The sequence below is a fragment of the Eretmochelys imbricata genome, chromosome 2, assembly GCF_965152235.1.
Source record: "Eretmochelys imbricata isolate rEreImb1 chromosome 2, rEreImb1.hap1, whole genome shotgun sequence".
NCBI lineage: Eukaryota > Metazoa > Chordata > Testudines > Cheloniidae > Eretmochelys > Eretmochelys imbricata.
Genome location: NC_135573.1, coordinates 158,204,130 through 158,226,465, shown reverse-complemented (window position 1 = coordinate 158,226,465; position 22,336 = coordinate 158,204,130). Strand labels below are relative to the sequence as shown.

The 22,336-nt window shown below is 44.5% G+C and overlaps 1 protein-coding gene across 1 annotated transcript in view; it reads right to left on the bottom strand.

Annotated features, from left to right (window-relative positions):
* Positions 1-14,426: 14,426 nt before the first annotated feature.
* Positions 14,427-22,336, bottom strand: part of PLEKHG4B (pleckstrin homology and RhoGEF domain containing G4B) — a 230,616-nt gene continuing 222,706 nt past the window's right edge. The window contains exons 20-23 of the mRNA XM_077808715.1: positions 20,748-20,864; positions 20,038-20,307; positions 19,119-19,333; positions 14,427-14,468 (exon numbers count right to left, since the gene is read on the bottom strand). Of these exons, the coding sequence (XP_077664841.1) occupies positions 14,427-14,468; positions 19,119-19,333; positions 20,038-20,307; positions 20,748-20,864 (644 nt within the window). The remainder of the gene's footprint in view (positions 14,469-19,118; positions 19,334-20,037; positions 20,308-20,747; positions 20,865-22,336) is intronic.

Here is a 22,336-nt window from a genome sequence, read left to right as displayed (position 1 = left end):
CTACCCCCTGGAATCAATGGACCTGCATGCTTATTTGAGAGCAAAATTTGGTTCATATTTTGGAAGTGCAGATTAAGAACTCTGCAACAAAACTGCCTTTAAAATGACAAAGAAAAAATAAGATGTGTCTTCTCTGGTCGTTCAAAAAAATATTTAGATTTTGATTTTGCTGCTGATGAAATATCCAGTAAGAGAGTCCATGAAGCGTGTCACAGGTTTTTCATCACAAAGTGAATTTGGGATGCTCTGCAATAGCAGGGTCAGCATAGCTGAAAATGTCTTCATAATACTTTGACTCATAGCTGTCAAAACAATCAACAGGTTACAGTGAGTTTTACTACGATCTTTAGGTAAAATCAGAACACCACAACTACCATAGTGAAGCATTCAAACTATTCAGACATTAGCACTTCTGTTTATTATTATGCTGAAATATGGCGATAAAAATCAAATTCAGTTTAATTGCTTGAGATTGAAACAGTTTTTCAATTAATACAAAAATAGATCTGTCAGTGCAATCTATGTGTATGAAAAATATTCCTTAAGTCAATTTTAACAGATTTCAAAGAACAGTTAACTGTAAATGGTTATTAAAATTAGCTGTTTTAAAATTAAGGATTTTCAGCAGTGCTCAGCACACAGAGCTTTAGAAAAATGTCACACTAAGTGTATAAAGAATCTTTAACCCCATCAGAAATACTTACGTAAGAAAGCTCTATAGAAAGAAATACCCGGTTTTAGTTTTATAATCTACTACAGAATGTATAACTCTGACTTCAATGGAGTTATTCCTGACTGAGATCAAAGTGTGCGTGAAAGAGGAATCTGACTCTTTAATTCATGAATTACATGCAAAATGCTGCCATTATTATTGGTTCATTTCAATATCCATGGGTTTATTTGGGTAAATACAGAGTCTTATCGAGTCAGTTGTGCAAAGGTATAAACCTTTACTTATTAGCCGATCTGATTTGTAAGGGGAAAGGGAGAGGGAATTGTGGGTTTTATAATAAAAGTATGAAATTTGCCACCATGTTAGGACATGACCTAATACAGATTTTCAGACATGGGGCTATTGCCAGTTCATGCAAGTTGGCTGTGGCAGCCATTTTAAAAACATTGTCACAATCAGCAAATAATGTTTTACAACTGGACAGACAAGGGATGTATTCTTGGTTTTGCTTCAACAAGACCTTAAAATTGGTGTAAGGACACATTTTGTACTAATTTTGATTGTCAGTGTGGTCTTGGAAGAATTTAATCCCATTTCTCTCTTTTCTTTCAGATACTACTTTGGTTGTGTGAAAGCTGCTTTATGATTGGGTAATATTAACTATACACAGTAGTGAAAGATACAGATTACTATTGGTTGTTACTGGTGCATCAAACCTGTCAAAAAGATACAAGCTTGTTTGAGAGCCAGGTCCATCAATGGAGACATCCCATTCCTCTACTGACTGGGGCAAGCGTGCGCTTTGTCAGGAAAACACGGCTACAGAGTTGATTAATCCAGCAGAATCAAAAAGAGAGCATGTTGGATCTGGCCATCAAACTCTAGCAGAAAATATCAGATGTTTCCATAAGATGAATGCACTTCCCATATCCACAGACAGATGATGAGATAATGGTGATGGTACTGAGAAGACTTTGAACAAGAACAATGGATGTTGGCACAAATCCTGCTCTGTCAAGTTTTAAAAAAAGCTGAAAAACCTGTGGATCACCCTGACGAACGAAAGAGGAAATACACATGTTTATGTGACCAAAACAAAGGACCTCCAGAAAAAGAAGGGTGCTTTATTTGTGAAGTGAACATACTATCAGAAGACTTCCATGAAGCTTCTACTCTCAGCATTGAGAGCTGAGTCTAAACTGTGCACCTGAGCTGCAAGACCAGTGTTTGCTTGCAAAACTAAGTGCAGGGGACTTAGTGGCCCAAGAGACAAGGTATCATGCAAAGATGTTTGGTCTCTCTCTACAATAAAATAAGGGGAAAGAAATCTGAGCAAAGCAACACAGAGAAGATATCACATGGGACTGCCTCTTCTGAACTGACAACATAGATTGAAGAGACAAGACTGAATGAAGACGTGGGTCCAGTGTTTAAACTAGCTGTCCTCACGATGCTCTATACAGCTAGACCAGAACAGCTGCCTGTGCGCATTCACAACACAATGAAGTAAAATCCCATATCCTTTCACACATTCCAGCTCTCCAAGCACACAAAGGATGTGATGTGCTCCTTGCCTTCAAGCAGGGCCTTAAACATGCCCTCTGATGTGCACGTGAGGAAAACTGTGATGAAGCAGCATTTCACCTGTCCCAAACAGTAAAAATTATTCAAAGGGACCTGTTTTAAATAAAAACACAGTCTACTTGTATCATTTGACCCAGGATGCCAAGCAAAATCTGTGCTTGAGTCCCTACTGGCACTGATGTCCATAATATTGTGTGGTTCAAACATTAAAACTCAGCTAGAACAAGTTTCCATTCATCCAGCTATCCTTATTTTGGCACAGCTGCTGCAGTAGAACAGCAATATCCATTGCCGTGAAGGAACAGAAAGTTTGTACCACAACAAAGCTCGAGAAATGCCTTTTCCAGTCTACACTGGTTTGACAAATCATGCACTGACATGAAAAAGTGAGCTACTAGATAGTTCCTTTACACTTGGATTGTCCACTATCTCCTATGACAGTGTGTTGGCCTCTCTACCAGCATGGCAAACAATGCGTGCCAACACTCTGAGGACAAGACTGTAGTCTGTCTGCTCAAGCTCCATGGTGGTCTGTTCATTGTTGTGGCCATAGACAGCATAGACCACAATCCTAGTTCCACCACAGCAACAGACTCCTCCCAGGGAACTGGGACATCACGTTTTCAGCATCCCAGTACTGAAGTGGAGGGAGTGGTCCATAGAATTCCCACCCTGGACTGTGAGACTGCAGCATCAGTGAAGAAGTCTATATCATCACTTCCTGAGTCTTATAGAATTGTCCTTCCATTGATTTTGAAGAAAATCAATGCTGCCATCCCTGATGCAAATGTTGAAATGAAAACAGACTGCCAATTGATTACGCAAGCCCTGCAAGAAGAATGCAGGTGGCTTGAACAAGTAAGGCAAGCAGCAAGTCTGGATACCTTCAATGGAGATCAAGACATTTCCTGGGCAGCTTACCATCCCAGACTTCATCCCATCCATCACTGTGCTTCTTCCCCTCTTTCCAGATGACTCCAAGTCTGTGCCATGGATGTGATAAGGAATGCTGTGCACCACCTAAACCCATACCAAGTGCCAGTGATCACTGTGGATCAACTCCTTTTCAAACGGATACAGTTGACCTGGCCCGCTGGGAATGGAAAGGACAAATTTGTCATTATGTTGTGTGATCTTCATCTGGAAATGGCAAGTCTAAAGCTGATTGAGATTGGCTAGAAGACAGTGGATGGACAGAAGCCCTTGTTCAGGCCAAAGTGGCTTCCCCAGGAACAGCTGACTCCTTCCTGAAAGTGTCTCATGTCACATGTGCTAGGCGGCCCACCAATGGTCAGTACATCTTGCTCTAAAATGCATACACACAGTATACCCCAGGGAAGATGAGGCCACATGGGGTAATATAAATGCTGTGGCAAGTGGAAACTAGAAAACCAAGCGTTCCACTTTTGACATACCACACTTAATCTGGAGCTTCTCGTCTTGACCAATGTGCTGTCAATCTGTGAAACTTTGCTTGATACATGGAATGCCTTGGAAAGCTGTCACTCTGGTTCTTTGCATTAGATCATGCTAATTATGCTCAATAGGTGCCTGTTCATCCTCGAGCTACAGCAAGCCTTCATACAGTGCCTCCAGACACAGCTAAAAAGAGTTCCTAAACAGGAAATCCAGTTTGCAAGAACCAGCATGTTTTCTCTGTAATTGCACTTGACCAAGCTCATGAGGAAAATAATGCTATAATCAAAGGGGATGGTGGAGCTGTTGGTCTAACACAAAGTCCAGAGGCCCTTCGGCAGTGGATGATAGTGGGACCAGAGGTAGCCAGGGTGATAGGAGAATCTGAAGCCACAGCGGAGAAAGGAACCACCTGAAAAGGGTCTAACACAAAGCACCGTGAGCAGATGATAGTGCCCAGGCTTCTTTTACACAACATGTCAAAGCATTTGTTGAGGTCATAGAAGACATGGGCAACCTCTTCTCAGAGGAGAGCATAGACTTAATTAAACTGGACACTGAAGACATTGCAGACCCTTCTGTGATTGTCTCTGCTAGGGAGTTGGAGGAGCTCAAGCAGTAATAGTATACCCCATTTAAAAGAGAGATTGCAAGAGAAACCAAGTCATTAACAGAGCCTATCAAGCAAAATAAACTCCCCTTGTTCAGCAGACCTCCTGAGCTCTCCCCTTGTGCAGCAGACCTCCTCAAATTGGAGCTCTTCCTCTTGAAAAATGGTGGGGAATGCGATGTTTCAATATACTGAAGACTGAAAGATTTCCCTGTTTCTTAATTGATTTTAGGCTGCATGTTTATGTAAGCTGCCTTTTCAATCTTTTTGAGATGCAGAAAGAGGAGGTTACTCACCCTGTGCAGTAACTGATATTCTTCAAGATGAGTGTCACTGTGGGTGCTCCATTTCAGGTCAAGGTGCGTCCCAGCGCCTCCTATCAGAGATTTCTACAGCAGTACCCCTACGGGCTGAGCACACGCTGTGCTTGCCTCTCGAGCTGTCAGTGTTCTAATAGCATGTGCACAGCCTGGGCTCCTCAGTTCTTTCTCTACAACAGAGTGTGTTATAAATTCCAAAGTAGAGGGGAGGAGGGCGGGTAGTGGAGCACCTACAGGGACACTCATCTCGAAGAACGTCAGTTACTGCATAGGATGAGTAACCTCCTCTTCGAGAGAGAGATTTCCCTGTGGGTGCTCCACTTCAGGTGACTGAAAAGCAGTATCCCTTAGAATGGTTGGGACTTCGGATGGGGCAAGAAGGCTGTTGACAAGACAGCTCTACCCAATCTGGTGTCAGATGCTGCAGTGTGGATGAGAGCGTAGTGATTAGCGAAGGTAAGGTTCAATGCCCAGGTAGCTGCCTTGCATGTATCAGACAATGGGACATTATGGAGAAAGGCCGTGGAGGTGGAGACAGCTCTTATAGAGTGTGTCCTAATTGATGTAGGAGGTTGTATTTGCCTGAGTTGGTAACGAAGGCATATGCAGTCAGCAATCCATTTGGAAAGCCTCTGCGTAGAGATAGCATTTCCCTGTGAGCGCTGAGTAGTAGACACAAAAAGTCTGGGGGTTTTCCTAAATGATTCTGTTCTATCCAGGTAAAAGAATAATGCTCTGCGAACATCAAGAGTGTGCATTGTCGTTTCAAAGGCGTTAGCGTGAAGTTTTGGGAAAAACGTTGGAAGGTATACGGGTTCATTGAGGTGAAAGGAAGAGTGTATCTTAGGTAAAAACCTTGGATGCGTGCAGAGTGTGACCTTATTGCGGAAGAACGTGGTATACGGAGGGTCCGCCATAAATGCCCCCATTTCTCCTACTTGTCTGGCAGACATGATTGCTATGAGGAAGGCGGTCTTCATGGATAGGTGGAGAAGGGAGTAGGTAGCCATCGGTTCAAAGGGTTTATCCATCAGGGCTTTGATGACTAGGTGTAAATCCCAAGGTGCAGCAGGCAGTTTCACATCCGGGTATAATGTCTGGATGCCCTTCAGGAACCTTTTGGTGATTGGATGGGCAAAGACCATTACCTTGTCAACCTTATGGTGGAAGGTGGTGATTGCCATGAGGCGGACCTTGAGTGAGCTCGTAGAGAGGCCATATGTTTTAAGGTGTAACAGGTAATCTAGTATCAGTGGGAGTGAAGCAGAAACTGGAGAGGTCTGGTTTGCCAGCGCACCAAGATGTAAACCGTTCCCATTTATGCAGGTAGGTAGTGCGCATGTTGTGTGTTCTGCTGTGTAGCAAGACAGTTCATACTTGGTCCGAACATGTTAACTCCGCATTAGAGAACCATTGATCAGCCAGGCCCTCAGGTGGAGATGTTGTACATCGGGGTGAAATAGTTGTCCCGTGCGTTGTGATAGGAGATTGCTGAGTGATGGAAGGGGAATGGGAGGCTTAACCGACATGCACAGGAGAAAGGGGTACCACGGTTGTCTGGGTCACACTGGGGCTATGAGAATCATGTTGGCTCTGTCTGCTCGTATCTTCTGAATTACACTGTGCAATAGAGGCATTGGTGGGAACGCATACATGAGTGTCTTGGTCCAAGGGAGCATAAAGGCGTCCCCCCGTGAGTGTTTGCCCAGGCCTGCTCTGGAGCGGAATGTCGGGCATTTTTTGTTTGTTGCTGGGGCGAATAGATCCAGCTGAGGATAACCCCAGGTCTGGAAAACGTTGGAAAGAATGGTGTCATTGAGTTCCCACTCGTGCTGTAAGGGGAACAATCGGCTGAGCTCATCTGTGGTGGTATACTGAGAACCTGGCAGGTATGAGGCGGAGATATGGATGTTGTGTTGAAGGCACCAGTTTCAAAATTTTATCGCCTCTGTGCAAAGGGAGTGTGATCGGGGTCCCCCCTGTCTGTTGACATAAAACATGCACGCGATGTTGTCGGTCATGATTCGAATTCGGCAGTTTTGAATGATGGGAAGGAAATGGAGGCAGGCATTGCGTACGGCCCGGAGCTCTAGCAAATTTATGTGAAGCCTGGTTTTTGAAGTGGCCCAGAGACCCTGAGTGGTGAGATAGCCAATGTGTGCTCCCCATCCCGTGAGGGATGTATCTGTGGTGATGGTAATTAAAGGGGGATCTTGTTGGAAGGGAATCCTGGTGCAGAGGTTGATGGGAGAGGTCCACCAAAGGAGTGAGTCCTTGACTTTCTGGGGCATAGTTAGTAACATGTTTAGCCTGTGCTTGTTTGGTTTGTATACCATGGCTAGCCAACCCTGAAGGCACCGCATGTACAGGCGAGCATTCACAACCACAAATGTGCAAGGGCCATATGTCCTAAGAGCTGTAGGGAGTCTCGGACTGTAGTCTGTGGGCTGGCACATATCTGGGTAATAAGGATGCCCATTGTGTGGAATCTGTCCTGGGGGAGAGATGCAAGACTGGTGGTGGAATCAAGGTGGGCGCCGATGAAGTCGATTTGTTGGGTAGGTTGTAAGGTAGATTTGTTTTTGTTTATCTGCAGGCCCAAGGTGCGAGTTGCAAGAGTTGCGTGGTTCGCTTCCAACTGAGTGGAAGACTTGAGGAGACAATCTTCTCTTAGAGGAGAGTCTATTGATGGAGATTCTCTAGGTTTCAGTCAGGAGGAGGTGATGGAAGAGGATAAAGTATGGGCCAGATCAGACGAGAAACATTCACATAAAGAATCTGACACATCAGAAAAAGGGCAGACAAATAAGCAGTGACAGGTTTTTAAAGTGCTTGTACACAAATGCTAGAAGTCTAAATAAGAAGATGGGTGAACTAGAGTGCCTCGTGTTAAAGGAGGATATTGATATAATAGTATCAGGGGATAGCTGTCTTAGACTGTATCCACAAAAACAACAAGGAGACCGGTGGAACCTTAAAGACCAACAGATTTATTTGAGCATAAACTTTCATGGGTAAAAACCCCACTTCTTCAGATGCAGAGAACTGGATAAATTCATGGAGGTTAAGTCAATTAATGGCCATTAGCCAGGATGGGTAAGGAATGGTGTCCCTAGTCTCTGTTTGTCAGAGGGTGGAAATGGATGGCAGGAGAGAGATCACTAAATCATTACCTGCAGCAGCATATTATTGCCTAGGCCGACAAGGCCTAAGCCTAGGGTGGCAAATTTGCAGGGGCGGCAAATTTATAATAGCCATAAGCGCCGACTTTACCCGGCACCGGTGGGTGCTCATGCCCTCCCCTCCACAACTCCATCTCCCAAATCCCTGGCCCCGCCTCCTCCCGTGGGCAAGCTGCATTTCCCCTCCTTCCCAGGCTTGCTGCATGAAAGCGCTGGGAGGGGGGAGAAGTGGAGCGGCAGCACGCTCAGGGGAGGAGGCAGAGCGGAGGTGAGCTGGGGGCACAGGGAGGGCTGCAGCAAGTAACCCGGGGGGGGGGGGGAAAGCAGAGGAACTGCTCCTCACCTCAGCTCACCTCCGCTCCACCGCCACCTCCTCCCCTGAGCGCACCGCCACTCCGCTTCTACTCTCTCCCTCCCAGGCTTGCTGCTCCGCTTCTACTCCCTCCCTCCCAGGCTTGCTGCAGGAAACAGCTGCCGGTGGATTCAAACAATTTGAATAAAAACTAAAACAAGTTCCTATAGGACCGGGGGCAGCGATTATTTCAGGGCCTGGGGGCGGCAAAATCATTAATCCACCACTGATTACCTGTTAAGTTCACTCCCTCTGGGACACCTGGCATTGGCCACTGTCGGTAGACAGGATACTGGGCTGGATGGACCTTTGGTCTGACCCAGTATGGCCGTTCTTATGTTCTTCTTAATCATTCAGGTAAGGAAGTCTGAGGATTCCTTTTTTCCTGAGATGTGCTATTACAACTGCTAGCACCTTGGAGAAGACACGTTGTGCGGTGGAAAGGGGGGACCCTGTATTGGTAGTGTTGCTCTCCCACAGCGAACCTGAGGAAACATCGATGGGCAGGGTGGATAGAGACATGGAAATATGCGTCTTGGAGGTTGAGAGTTGAAAACCAATCTCCTTGCTCCAGCGTCGGAATCATCGTTGGGAGAGTAACCATCTGGAATTTCTGTTTCTTGACGAACTTGTTCAAACGTTGAAGATCGAGGATAGGGTGCGAACCGCCACTTTTCTTTTCCGTCAAGAAGCAGTGGAAGTAAAACCCTTTCCCTCTGTGTTGAGGAGGTACCTCCTCTATTTCTCCAAGATACAGGAGATGTTATGCACCTCCTGACAGAGCAATTGTCCGTGAGAGGGGTCCCTGAAGAGGGATGGGGTGGGAGGGTGGGTGGGAGGTAAGGAGAAGAAGCCTAACCCAATCTGATAATTTCCAGGACCCATCTGTCCGTAATGATGGTTTGCCAGTTGGCCAGGAATGGACGCAAACTGTGTCCAAAAAAAAAGCTTGGTTGGAGCTGGCACTGGAGAGGGTGCGAGGTTTACTATACCCTCGACAAAGACTTCAAATTTGTTTATTTGGGTTAGTAGGGTGGGTCGCCGTTGTTTGTGGAGAGTGACGTTGTTGGTTCCTGGGCCGTTGTTGTTGTTGCGTATCATACTGTCTGAAAGGTGGATGTTGCTCAAAGGTATGGTAACGCGGTCATTGGTATGGCTGATATCTATATTGTCTCTTCTTTGAGGCAGGTGTTTGGATGCCTAAGGATCAGAGAGTGGCATGGGAATCCTTCATGGAGTGAAGGACCTCACTGGTTGTAGCAGCAAAGAGCTTGTCTCCATTGAAAGGGAGATCTTCGACCGTATTCTGTATCTTCTTCAGAAAGGAGGAAGAAGCAAGCCATGAGGACTGCCACATGACAACGGCCGTGGCTGTGGATCTGGCCGCTGTGTCCACAGCATCGAGGGCGGCTTGAAGAGCCATGTGGTAGATCAATTGGCCCTCGGACACCACTGCTTTAAATTGTTGTCGTTTATCCTCTGATACATCATCAATAAATTGCATTACCTTAGCATAATTTTTGTGGTCATATTTTGCTAAGAGCACTGCATAGTTCGCTACTCTAAATTGCAAAGTGGAAGAAGAATACACTTTGTGGCCGGAGTCCAGTCTCTTGTTATCTTTGTCTGATGGAGTGGAGCAGAAGTGTTAGTATTTGTTTTACTGATCGGCCGCATTGACCACTAGCGAATTAGGTGAGGGGTGCGTAAATAGAAACTGAACCCTTAGAAGGAACAAAATATTTTCGGTCCAATCTCTTGCTAGTGGGTGTTATTATAGCTGGGGTCTGCCAAATAGTTTTAGCAGGTTCCATAATGGCCCCATTAATTGGTAGAGCTATTTTGGAGGAGGTCGTAGCTTGCAGGATGTTGGTAAGCTCATGGTGTGTTTCAGGGACCTCCTCCCAGGTAACCTTGAGCTCTTCTGCTACTCTGTGAAACAACTCTTGAAAGTGAGCGAGTTCATCAGTAGCGGGAGGTGGTGGGAGTACCATGGCGTCTTGTGGTGTTATCACTATAGAAGAGGTGTGTGGGCAGTGTCCTCTGTAGGGGTGGTGGCCACTTCAGGTCTTATCTGGGTTTCAGTGTAAGCAGGCAGTGGGGAGGGTCTGACAGCTTTCCTCAGGGCAGCCCGCGGAAGACCTGAGTGTGGTGCAGTGTAGGTCCATGGGCCCCAGTGTGGCCATTGCCCTGGGAGAGAGGGGGCAGAATAGGTGGTCCCATCCAGGGATTGCCATACTAGTGTGAATAGCCTTGAGGATATGGAGAGCATGCTGTAATGCGTCTCCTGGTTGTAGGTAACTGGGAGAGTACTGAGAGAAAAACAACTGGTCATCATGTTCCTCTTTCTCCACCCACACTTCATTGAAGGGGTTTGAAGTGGTAGGGGAGTACTGAAGGTAGGGTGCTAAAGGTCTCAGGGAGAGGCTGGTGCTGAGAAGAGGAGAGTCAGGAGCATGGGACACCCTTAAATCCTCTGGCTGTAAAAGCTGCGGTGGAGCCGAGTGACCAGGAGTCGGTGCCGGTGTAGCTGGTGGAGGCAGAGTCTCCTGGGGCATCTGCTGGTGCACCAAAGGGTGTCCCGGGGGCGCAGGCTGGCTCCGCAGAGTAGGAGCCCCTGAGGTAGCCACTGCAAGGGAGGCTGCAGACGTCAGGAGGCTCATTGCTGAGAGCGACAGCTGTAAAAGCGGCACCGGAAGATCAAAGGACGGTGCCATAGCCACCGCTTGTGCTGTCGGCACCGTAACAGCTCTCGGCACCGTACTAGCAAACGTGGCCGCAGGAGAGCTGAAAGAGGCGGGCAACTGGAAGCCCTGAGCCTTGGCACCATGCAGTGGGGCAGCCAACTCACAGTCGATGCCTGAGGTATCTGCCGCATGGAAGGTGCTGAGCAGCGGAGCCGCAGTCAGCAGAGACCGGAGAGCCAGTTTTAATTTCTTCCCCAAGGAACGACTCCTGAGGGGAGAGGAAGCTGGCCATATTTTTGCTTTTCCTTTGCCTCTGGAGGGTGTCACAGAGGTTTGCTGGCCAGGGTCAGAGGCAGGTCTGAGGGAGTTTTCCTGGAGCAGCATTTTAAGCCTGAGCTCGCTGTCCTTGCGGGTTCGCGCTTTCAATTTGTTACTGTGGACGCATTTTGGGGGTACATGAGACTCCCCCAAACAGCGTATGCACTGTGAATGCCCGTCTGAGATGGGGATGGCATCCTTACAGGAGGCGCATCTCTCGAAGTCTGGGGAGCCAGGCATCTCCGAATCCGCGGAGGGTTTTTTTTTAAGAAATAGAAGTAACAGCTAATGTAACTTATCTAAGTAGTAATTCTAATGACTGAAACTATCTAACTAAACTGAGAAACAAACTACCTAGCTAGTCTGAAAGAGCACGGCTGAACTCCGTCTCTAGCCGGGGAGGGTAGCGAAGGAACTGAGGAGCCCAGGCTGTGCGCGCGCTATTAGGACACCGACAGCTCGAGAGGCAGGCACAGCCCGTAGGGCTACTGCTGTAGAAATCTCCGATCGAAGGTGCTGGGACGCACCTTGACTTGAAGTGGAGCACCCACAGGGACATCTCTCGAAGAATATCATCCTGTTAAGCACAGGCCGATCTGAAATATGGTTATTAGCAAAAAGAAATGTAACTTTCTGTTCATGAACAGAAACTTTGAAACTTATTGGTATATTTCTATGTAATTAATATTTTTGTAAATACTCCTTGGTGGCACGCTACAGAGCATGTTAATTCCAAATATTTTTGTATAATCTCAAGCCATCACATTTCATTGCTTTATTTTTAGGACACCTAGGACAACAGGAATATAAAAATATAAAATAAAATGCAAAAAAAACCCCAGTGGGATGTTTTAATACCATAAACCATCAGTATCTGAAAAACATTAGAAAAAATGAATTCAGAATTTAAAATGGCTGCCACGGCCAGCATGGGATGAGTTGGTGATGGCCTCATATTTGAAAATCTTTATAGGGCGTGCCTTATGACTCTGGGAAATTTCATGCTTTTATCATAAAACCCACAATTCTTTCACAAATCTGATCAGCTGTATGTGAGGTAAAAGAGTAAAATGAAGGACTAATTTATTAGACAAAGAAAAAATGCCTCTCCCTAAAAACCCATAAAATTGAGCTCATTATAAACCTGTTGGGGTAGTTGCTGGGATTTAGCCGGTCTGTACAGAATGCAGGGTAGAGAGTATGTGGAAAACTGTCCTAAAACTTACCTTTGCACATCTCTGTTGTGATGACTATGTGCAGAGGCAGTCCTTTTTGTATTCTTATTCCTTATCTAAACACATTAGTAGGGTATGTATCTTGGGGCATATTGTGCCAATTTTTAGGCGAAGATTCCCCTTTGACTTCACTGAGAGTTCATTTTAAGAACTGATGGTGCGATAAAGCTTTGGTTTCTGAGAACCTGCAGTCTCTTCCACTCTTAAATTGTACTTGGGAATTTTGTAACTTTTATTTGTAGAGTTGGTCAAAATTTTTCTCAAAAAAAGATTTTTTGTGAAAAATGGCCTATTTTAGGAAACTAAACTTTTTGTGAGAACTTACTGGCATTATCCATTTTTTTTTGCTTTTTGAAAAAATATTCCCTGGCATTTTTAATCCACATATTATTTGCAATGTTATTGAAATGTTTATAAAAATAATTTTAGAAATCATTATTGAAATGACTAGTTAACTGAAAACTCTGTTTCCAGTAAGAAAATGTGATGATCAGGAAATGAAAAATTTAGATTTTAATAAAAATTAATAAAATTTTGATTAAAAACTCACAAAAAACACCATGAAAAATGGTTCCATTTCAAACTCTGTGAAACAAAAACAACTTTGAAATTTCAGGGTTTTTTGTTGTTTTTTGTTTTGCTTTTGTGAATGTTTTTTCCTCTTCCCAGTTATTTTGTCTAGTTATTTATTGACTTTAAATTACTTTCACATGAAATTAATAATACAGGGCATTTCTCTGGCTACACAAGGGAGATTGAGTGTTTTCCCTCCAAACACTCCCATATTTTTGTACAAATACAAAGAGTATATATAGTAGCCTGGCCTACAGCAGCAGAGCCTGGAACAGTCTGCCTCAGAAATCCATGGCCACACAAACAGGTTACTCAATTCTAGTGCTGTAACTCCCCCCAAAGACTACACAGTCCTTGTGTGTGTATTTGTGAGCCAGGAGGTAGCAGGGGATAACAGAGGGTATGTCTACACTACAATTAAAGACCTGTGGCTGGCCTGTGCCTGCTGATTCAGGCTCCCAAAGCTTGGGCTAAGTCTGTGTTTAATTGAGGTGTAGACGTTTGGACTCAGGCTGGACCCTAGACTCTAGGACCCTGCGAGGTAGGAGGGTCCTAGAGCTTGGGCTGCAGCCCAAGCCCTAATGTCTACACCACAATTAACCAGCCCCTTAGCCTGAGTCCTGGGAACCTGAATCAGCTGGCACAGGCCAGCCATGTATGTTTAATTGCAGCGTAGACATACCCTGAAGGGCTGCAGATGGGCTTGGGAATCAGGAGTTGCTGAGCAGGAGAGACAGGGAGTTTCTTTGCATGGACTTTCCTAACCTCAGGCTGCTACCTACCATGACAGGCTAAGCTCCTAGAGACCAGCTCAGCCTGCTGTATGCAGCCAGCACCTTCAGCCTACCAGGCTTTGAATCCAGGCATTCTGTGCTGGATTCTGTCTTTACTACTTCAGTAGGCGCATGCTAGAACTGCATCACCTCCTTCAGCACCTTACCTCTTTGTTGGCATAAACATCCACTGTTTAATTTTAAACAGTGAAGACGACATGTGTATGTACATACACAATAGACACATACCAAACGGCATAAATAAAAACAGGCAGCACTGCTCTGTGTCAGGCATTATGCAAATAGTAGAATGTAGAACCCATTACCTCATTTTATACCATTGTTATAGCAGCATGTGTGCAACCCACAAAGCAAATTGCGGTGGGCCAGAGACGGAGATATGAGAAAGGGTAAACATTCAGTGAAGGAAGAGAGTGAATTACAGGGATAAAGCCTAGTACTTTTATACCAGAGCACTCGCTAGAGAAGATGGTTAGTAAGAGGTGACACAAATAGGATTCAGTAACTTTTCTAATATTGTTAGAACATGCAGATCAGTTTTAAGACACTCTCTCATGCCCCAATTTAATTGGTTATTATCTTATAATTAACGTGGCAGCCTGGAGTCTTTTATTAGCTTGATCATTTTAGTACAAGGGTTGAGCTGAGAAAACCAGTTACTTACTGAATTTATGCCTGTCAGTCAAACCATTGTTGAGAGGCCTAATACATGAGAGGTTTTGTTCTGATGGAAAAGGGAGGGAAATCTAATTAAAACCAACATTACAGTTTGCTAGGAATAACCTGGGTCATACTAATATAACAACAGGATCATCAGAACATTTTCTTCACAATGGCACATCATATAGCATTCTCCTGGTTCTAGGGATAGTTCAAAAATGTGTCAAACATTTCTAATCATTACCTCTGCTTAATCATAAGAAACGGATAATGAAAATACTGGATATCATGAATATGTTTTGCTTCATACCATAAAAATATAAGATGCACCATTATCTTCATTAATCATCTTCCTGATTTTATACATGCAGCAGGAAATCGTTCATAATAATGTCCCCAAATCACATTTAGCACATTTTTAGATTTTGGTTTCTAAGAAAATGATATCTTAAAGTTATTTGTTGGTACGTCCCTTTAACTGCTCTTGAAATCCATAGAGCTCTGTATGGCTCGAAAGCTTGTCTCTCTCACCAACAGAAGTTGGTTCAATAAAAAAATATCACCACACTCACCATTAGGGTTGCCAACTTGGTAATGGATGCTCCAGGAGGAGTGCCGGAACCTCCCCTGCCCTGCCTCTTCCCCCTGAGGCCCCACCCCTGCCCCACTTCTTCCCCCCCGAAGCCCCACCGCTGCCCCACCTCTTCCTCCAAGACGCCACCCCCTCCACACCTTTTTCCCTTTCCTCCCCCGTCACTCGCTGCTTTTCCCCTTGCACCCCCTGCCCGGGTCAGGAGGGAATCACCTGCGGAGCTGCAGCCGCCCAACACAGGTAGGAGGTAGCCCTGGCTGAGTATGGCTAGCACGGGTGATGACCCAGCACCTCCCCGTCTCCTCCGCCTGCAGTAACCCGCCCTCGGGTGTCCGGTCAGTAGATCTGACCGGACACTGTTAGGTGCCCTTTTTGACTGGACTTTCCGGTCGAAAACTGAGCACCTGGCCACCCTACCCACCACGTCTCTCTAATGTCCTGGGACTGACATGGCTACCCCTACACTGTATATTTGAAATCCATAGGCCTAATCTGACACTCAATCTTCAAACCAATGGGAATTTTCTCTCTGTGATAAACTCAGGATCAGGACCCATCTATTTTCAGAGTAGTTACTTTTCTATGTATTCTCTAAGTAGGCATCCAAATTACTTTTCTGTGCAAACCATAAAATCCACAGTTCTCCTCCATGATGGTTTTATCTGTCGCACGTCCCTATCAGAGCGCATTTCCTCAACTGTATGCCTCTCACAATCAAAAGTTTGTGCTGCAGCCACCTCACGGTGCCTAAAGAGAATGGGCGTACTCAGAAGCAGTCTACGCTTCTCTTCAGAGAGACCGAAGAGTTGCTACTGAGTGACACAAAGCTTTTCCTTCCACCTCATGGGGTGAGCAAGCTGTGCCTGCAGTGCTCTCAGTCTGGGGAGCAAGGGAACCAACATGAGTCTCACACAGCAACGCAGAGGTCAGAGTGTCACCACAGAGGCCACAGAAGACGTGTGTTACACTTTCATCCTCCCATAGATTAATCAATATGCAAGGTTAAACAGTAAGAAATAAGGCTGTGAAAGATCAAAGGGGTTTCATTAGCAATTTAGAGCCAAGTGCTCCAAATTCTTCAGTAAATCCCCAGCCCAACAAAGCACTTAAGCATATGCTTAAGTTTAAACATGTAAATAGTGCCTTTCACATCAGTGGGATTATTCACATGCTTAAGTGCTTTGCTGGATCACCACTTATGTTCACCCAGGCTCATGTTAAAAAAGGAGTGCAATGGGTGCCTAAAAGGAGCCTAACTCCTGATCTGTGGACTGTTGGAGATGTTCTCTATTTAACTGTGGCAGAAAGGACAGTACAAATGCCATGCATCTGGAGTGAGGTGTAAGCCAAAAAATGGAGGAGGTTTAGGGAAATGTATGCTGAACACTGAACTTACAGGCAAGCTCATCTACACTGCCTCCAAAATGCAGCAGAACCACGGACACTATTTGTTCTTAATGTATTCCATCTACAGCTGGAATAAGTCAGCACTATGTTCTTGATTTACTTCTCCCTGGCTGGTTTGGCAGAGGAGAAGTTTGATGCCTGCCTCGGCTGGTGCCTAGAGTCAAGGGAAGATAGATAGGACCCCCATTCTGATGCATATTGGTCAGGAGGCCTTGATTTAATCCTGGATCAGGGAAGCTCTAGCTCTCTTCAGCTCTAGGTAGGTGAAAGACCAGTCTGTGGATGTTCCTTTGCCACATCCAGGAGATCCAATAACTCATGGATTCCACTGCTTACCAGCCAGAAAACAGCTGTGTTATACTGTCTACATTTTGGCAGGGTGTTCTGTTGGTAGGAGAATTTGGCCTATATTCTGCGACTTCCTGTTTCTGGATAGAACAATATAATACTTGGAATCAGTCAGAGTTTGTTTTAGTTTGTTCACTTCCTTAGGTGGTTTAGGGCCAATTTTTCAGATCTTACCTAGTTGTGCATTTGTGCACACAGAAATCTGTTATTTTGTGTGTGCACTATGATTAGATATTGATACATTCCCATTTATGTACTTGCAGGCTAGACAGATTACCATCTCGCCACGTACACACACAAATCCCAATTTGTACACTAGCATCCAATCCAACTTTGCACAAACAAAGTAGGTACGTATTTGCACCTGTGCTAATCAAATCCTTAACACATCATATATTTGATTTATCCCCACTGAAATCTGGACGGTCCCCTGGGTATTTGTCTATGGGACCAGCCCCTCATGGATCCAAGAAGGGATCATGTTGTCATTAATGTCCTTGAGTAAACAGGGATTTTCATTATAGATTAAATAAAATCACACAGTACACTATTGTGTATTCAAGCAAAAGGGACGTGCGCCTTAAAAAGGGGATGGCTCTGACTAATTCTAACCTTAGTAGCACCCTGCACTTTACTTCCTAATTGCTTCAGCTTTACAAGTTATACGCTTTGTGAACCTTGCCCTTAAATCACTGTTGCTCGTGGCAACATTTATTACCAGTATTCATTGTGTTCTAACTCTAATTTTGTTCAATTCGACATGTAATCAAGTGACATTTAGGACCTTGGAGATACTCTGCTGACTGTACATCCTGTTGGGTAGCATCCTCTAGCCTTTGTCCTCTATTGTAACAAATATATTGTCAGCAGTGCTGACCAGTAGGAAGCTCTATACTTTATTTGTCTACAGAGGTTAACTTGAAGGGCACCTGCAACTCTCAAATGGGTGTTGGCTCCAGACTTCATGGTATTACAGTTTCCGGGAGGAGTGCAGAGCCTGCATATAACTGACTCAGTGTGTGAGTGAGAAGCAGCTGGTGCACTGTAGCCCTGCTTTCTTTATGGTGCCAGGCTATGTCAGAGCAAGGTGTTCAAGAGAGACTGGGGTTTCAGGAGGGAGCCTCTTTTGGGGGATTTAGACTTGGTTATACTCCTGCCGCTTGAAATTCTTTTGTGAGGGCTACTGAAGAGACTTTTCACAGCAGGAGGCCAAGAGGAAGGTACAGCTGCCAATCCCAGTGCTGTTTATTAACTGCTGCTTTTAGCCACCACTGTCAAGATGCAGCTTCTTTTACTCTAGCATTATTGCGCAAGAGACACTTGATTTGTTCGTGTTGTCCTATTTTAAGTGCTCACTCTGAATTCATAAGGCCAGATTCTGCCACATTTACACTGAGTAGGGACTTACTCCACAAGAAGCCCCACTAAATCAATACGACTATTTACAGAATAAGGTACAACATGACGAATGCTAGCAGCGATTGGCCAATACAAATACATTCTACCTAAATAAAAATAATAGAAATGTTGACCTTCTCATGCACGGGCAGTTCAGAGCAGTTAGTGTATATGGGCCAAATTCTGTTCTCAGTTTCACCAGTGTATGTCACAGTCATTCTGCTGAACTCAGAGTAGAATTGTAATTGAAAACAGCCTTTGGACCAGGAAAAGGTTTTAAAGTGAATAGAGTTGCTGATGAAAGGTGCTGGGCTGACAGCCCTGGAGTGTGAAGTTCTTTGTTTATCCAAAGACACTGATAGCACATTGCCCTGCAGGGATCACCCCCACTCAGGAGGAAAGGCTAGTACGGCCTCTAGGTCTATTCAGTCCTCCCTGATGGAACTGCCACCAAGAGGGTGCAATCATGGCCAACTGTGGTGTTAGCTCTGTGATGTGGGTCTTTGCCTGACAGGGAACAGACTCAGACTACCAGCTCTTTTTACTGTACCAAGAGGTTAAAAGAAAAAGCATGGATTTCCCCTGTGAACATAAATTGTTTCTAAAATAGAGACTCTAAAATCCATCAGCTATAAAATGGTGTCAAAAATGCCTATATTTAAACGTACAACACTGAGGGCCAAACCCTGCTCTCATTCATACCCATACAAGTCCACTGGAGTCACCATTGCAATTATGCAACCAAAAGGAAGTCAATAGGTTGCATGGGTGTAACTGACAGCGGAATTTGGCTGTAAGTGTCTTACTGAGTTCAATGTGAAGTATGCTCAGATCAAGTCCCTACAATCAGGGTCTTAGAAAACAGCTTAGTTCAGTATTGCCATGTTGGTAAAATGATTGGTAATCATTATAAGTGAAATCAGTGAAGGCTTTTTGTACGACTTGTGAGCTAAAACATGAAATACTTACCACTGTGACATACTGGTTGGTGTGTCTTGATCTAGGATTCTTCTCAGGGAGAGCAGGAGATGTGCACTGGGAAGGAGGTTTAGAGCCAGGATTTGAAGCACCTTCATCCAAGAATGTCTCTGTAGAGAGCTGGGACAATCCAGGATGAACAGAGCAACTAAAACCACTCACACTTTCACCCGAAGTGCACTGGGATGATTCTGAACTCTCTGTGACTATAAACAGGAAGAAAGCATGCAAAGTTAGACTCTGTCTAGGCCTGTAGTCCAACAGTCTTTACACATTTAAAGACACTATATCTTCCAGTGTCTAATATTTTAGGACTCTACTGATCCAAACTGAACACTACACTCTGAGTGTGGCCTAACCAGTTCTTTATAAAGTGATAGACAATCTCCTTAGATGTATATACCCTTCTTGATTAAAGCCACCATCCTAATAGCCTTCTCCATCATTGGACTGAGGGGGCACGCACACACACAGACACACACAAAAAGCTCAGAAGAAGGCTAAGATTTCCTAGCCCTAAGGAGCTAGGCCTAAGGAGTAATGCAGTGATGTGGGAGTCAGTATCACCATTGTTTCCCTTATTTGGTTCATGTATTTAAAGAGTTCTGAAAATAAAAAGTTTAAGATAACCATTTGCAGAGGCACTACTTGTACATCCTACCCTGGGCAACAGCGATGGCTCTAGAGAGCAGCAAGAGCTGTCATGGTTGTTGCTACCTAAAACTAGAAATGTGATAAATTTGAGGGACTAAAAGTACTGCTTAAGACATAAATCACAAAGCTCTAACATATTGTACCTCTACACATCTGGGTGTGTCAATCCATCAAGATACACATCAGAACCAGAACAACCTGCCATGTCCAAAATCCTTACAAATCCCTTCTAATCCAGATGCTGAAATTCACTCACTCATTGAAGGCTGACTGCCAGTTTCCTGCTCCAGTTCATCTTCCTCAATGCAGGTTCTAATATCATATGACCAGTGGTAGAAGGGTGGTCCTAATAAGCCTGGATGAGGTGGGCTGGAATACACATGCAGGTTCAGTGATCCCAAAATGGAAGAAGAGGACTGGCTGCTTGAGGAAGATGTGCTACTGTTTGAGATAGTGGAATGCGGCCTTTTAAATGGAGTGGAGTGGTCAAATGAAGACACGGCTACTGATGCTCGAGATCTTGATTCTACAAGCAAACAAGAACCTTTGATCATTGGAAGGGAACAAGGTGAATAAGGGGAAAATGCTATTTTGAACAAGAAATAAAACAGGATTGGCTAGCTCAATAATCTTCTACTACTTGAATTAAAATGTTATCGAACTGAGTTTAGGAAAGTCCATTTGTTCAGCCCGCAGCTGCCCCCGTGCTCTCCAGATTTTCTGACAGGGAGAGATTGAATACAGCTGGAGGTCTGTATTGCTGAAGTTCCATGATCTTAACAACAGAAATAAGATACTAAATCTACTACACCGATACAAAAGTAAGATCAATTCTTTGTGGAAATATGTTACAATCAACTTTTTAAAAAAAAAAAAAAGTGTGAAACAATTAATGAAGAAAATCGTCCAAGCAGACTGGCAAGTGGGAAGGCAGAACAGCAACATAATGTGAGTAGTAGACAGTACCTGTTCCCTTCATGATGTAATCTATTGCTCGGTCGCTTATGGCTGCTTCACTGGGCTTGATATCCATGAAAGGTTTATTGCCTATTCCCATTGACACCATTTCTTGCATTCTGAGTTCTAAAGTGGGGAAATGCACACATGTAAAATATCAGCCACTCCTTTGATGTTTTAATTATGCTGCTATGGGAGAACAAAAATATTTCCCTCTTTCCAGTACCCTCGGCAGTAGCTTACTGACCCCCTACAGGAGAGAAAAGCATTTATCAGCTGCAAACACTCTAGCTCTGGAGCCAGCCAGACACTGGTAACTTGAACGGGTCAGACTTAATTTTTTGTAAAGTAACTAGAGAGTTGTAAAGGAAACTAGAGGATTGTAAAGGATGGTTCCATCTCCTCTGGTGCTATCTCTCAGACACATTTCATTATTATTATTGAATCTTTTTAACAGTAGGTGTTTTTTTTTCCTAATGGCAAAGTGAGATTTGTTTTCCAACCATCCTCAAACATTACAGAATAATTCTTTAGAGGGAAAATGGGATGATCATTGTTTTCATCACCACTGAACACGACTCAGTTTCAGAACATCCCCAGTCACCACACCAGTCAAATACATTGCAATTCAAAGCAGAGTTCATAACTTCACTCCTACTGAAAATATAGCCATGGAACTGGCATGTCATTTATGTCTAGCACAAATCACCAAGCCTATTGCCACCAGGGCACCATATTAGGAAGTTAACTTTAGTGTCAGGACTGTTTTACACAGTAATTTGAGGCTAGCAGTACAAATATCTTCCCACCCTTAACTTAAGGTTCTTGGCAGAGAATCTACCCTTATTAAACTTTTTCTTCTGTTAAGGATGGATGGTTGCTTGTGCCAAGGATGGAGACTACCAGAGCTGCATGAATATTATGGTACTGTTTTATTATGCATGCAACTCAATTAGGGTGGCATGCTCCCCTCTCTGGGCCTGGCCAGTCCCTGCTCTCTCTGAGGCAGTTTACGCACCAACGGGAGTTTGGAAAGAACAGTCCGTGTGATTGGAGGAGATCAGGGACTGTGATTGTGCAACTTAAAGAGGACATGGAAGGCTTCTTGCACACTCCCCCTCTTTATGCTCTTGCTCAGCAGCTGGACACAATTTAACTCTTAGGGGGCTGATAGTGTCTTTTAGGGCTGCATTTCAAATCCTGCTCATGTAAATAGCAACTAAGCCATTCATTACTATCTTAGGGCTGTTCAGTGACATACGTGAAAAGAGTTAGTGAAGTCTCACTCCTGGTCCACGCAGAAACCAGCTGCCATTACAAACACCTCAATTGCGGTTAGCACTAATTGGGAGCCTTGTTTGTATTCCCAACATGGGTGCTCCCTCAGGACAGGGCTGAGGCATATTGTAGGGGAACAAGCTTTGCTGCTGTCCATGATGCACTCAAGCAAAACCTGGGCTTCCAGGGCTGGCTGGCACCTTTCACGAGCTCTAAATTAGCTTGAAAAAGCTTGAATCTAAAAAGAACAACTCAGGCTATGGATACACTACAGAGCTTACAGTGGTGCACTTATGCTGCTGTACCACTGCTAGTGCAGA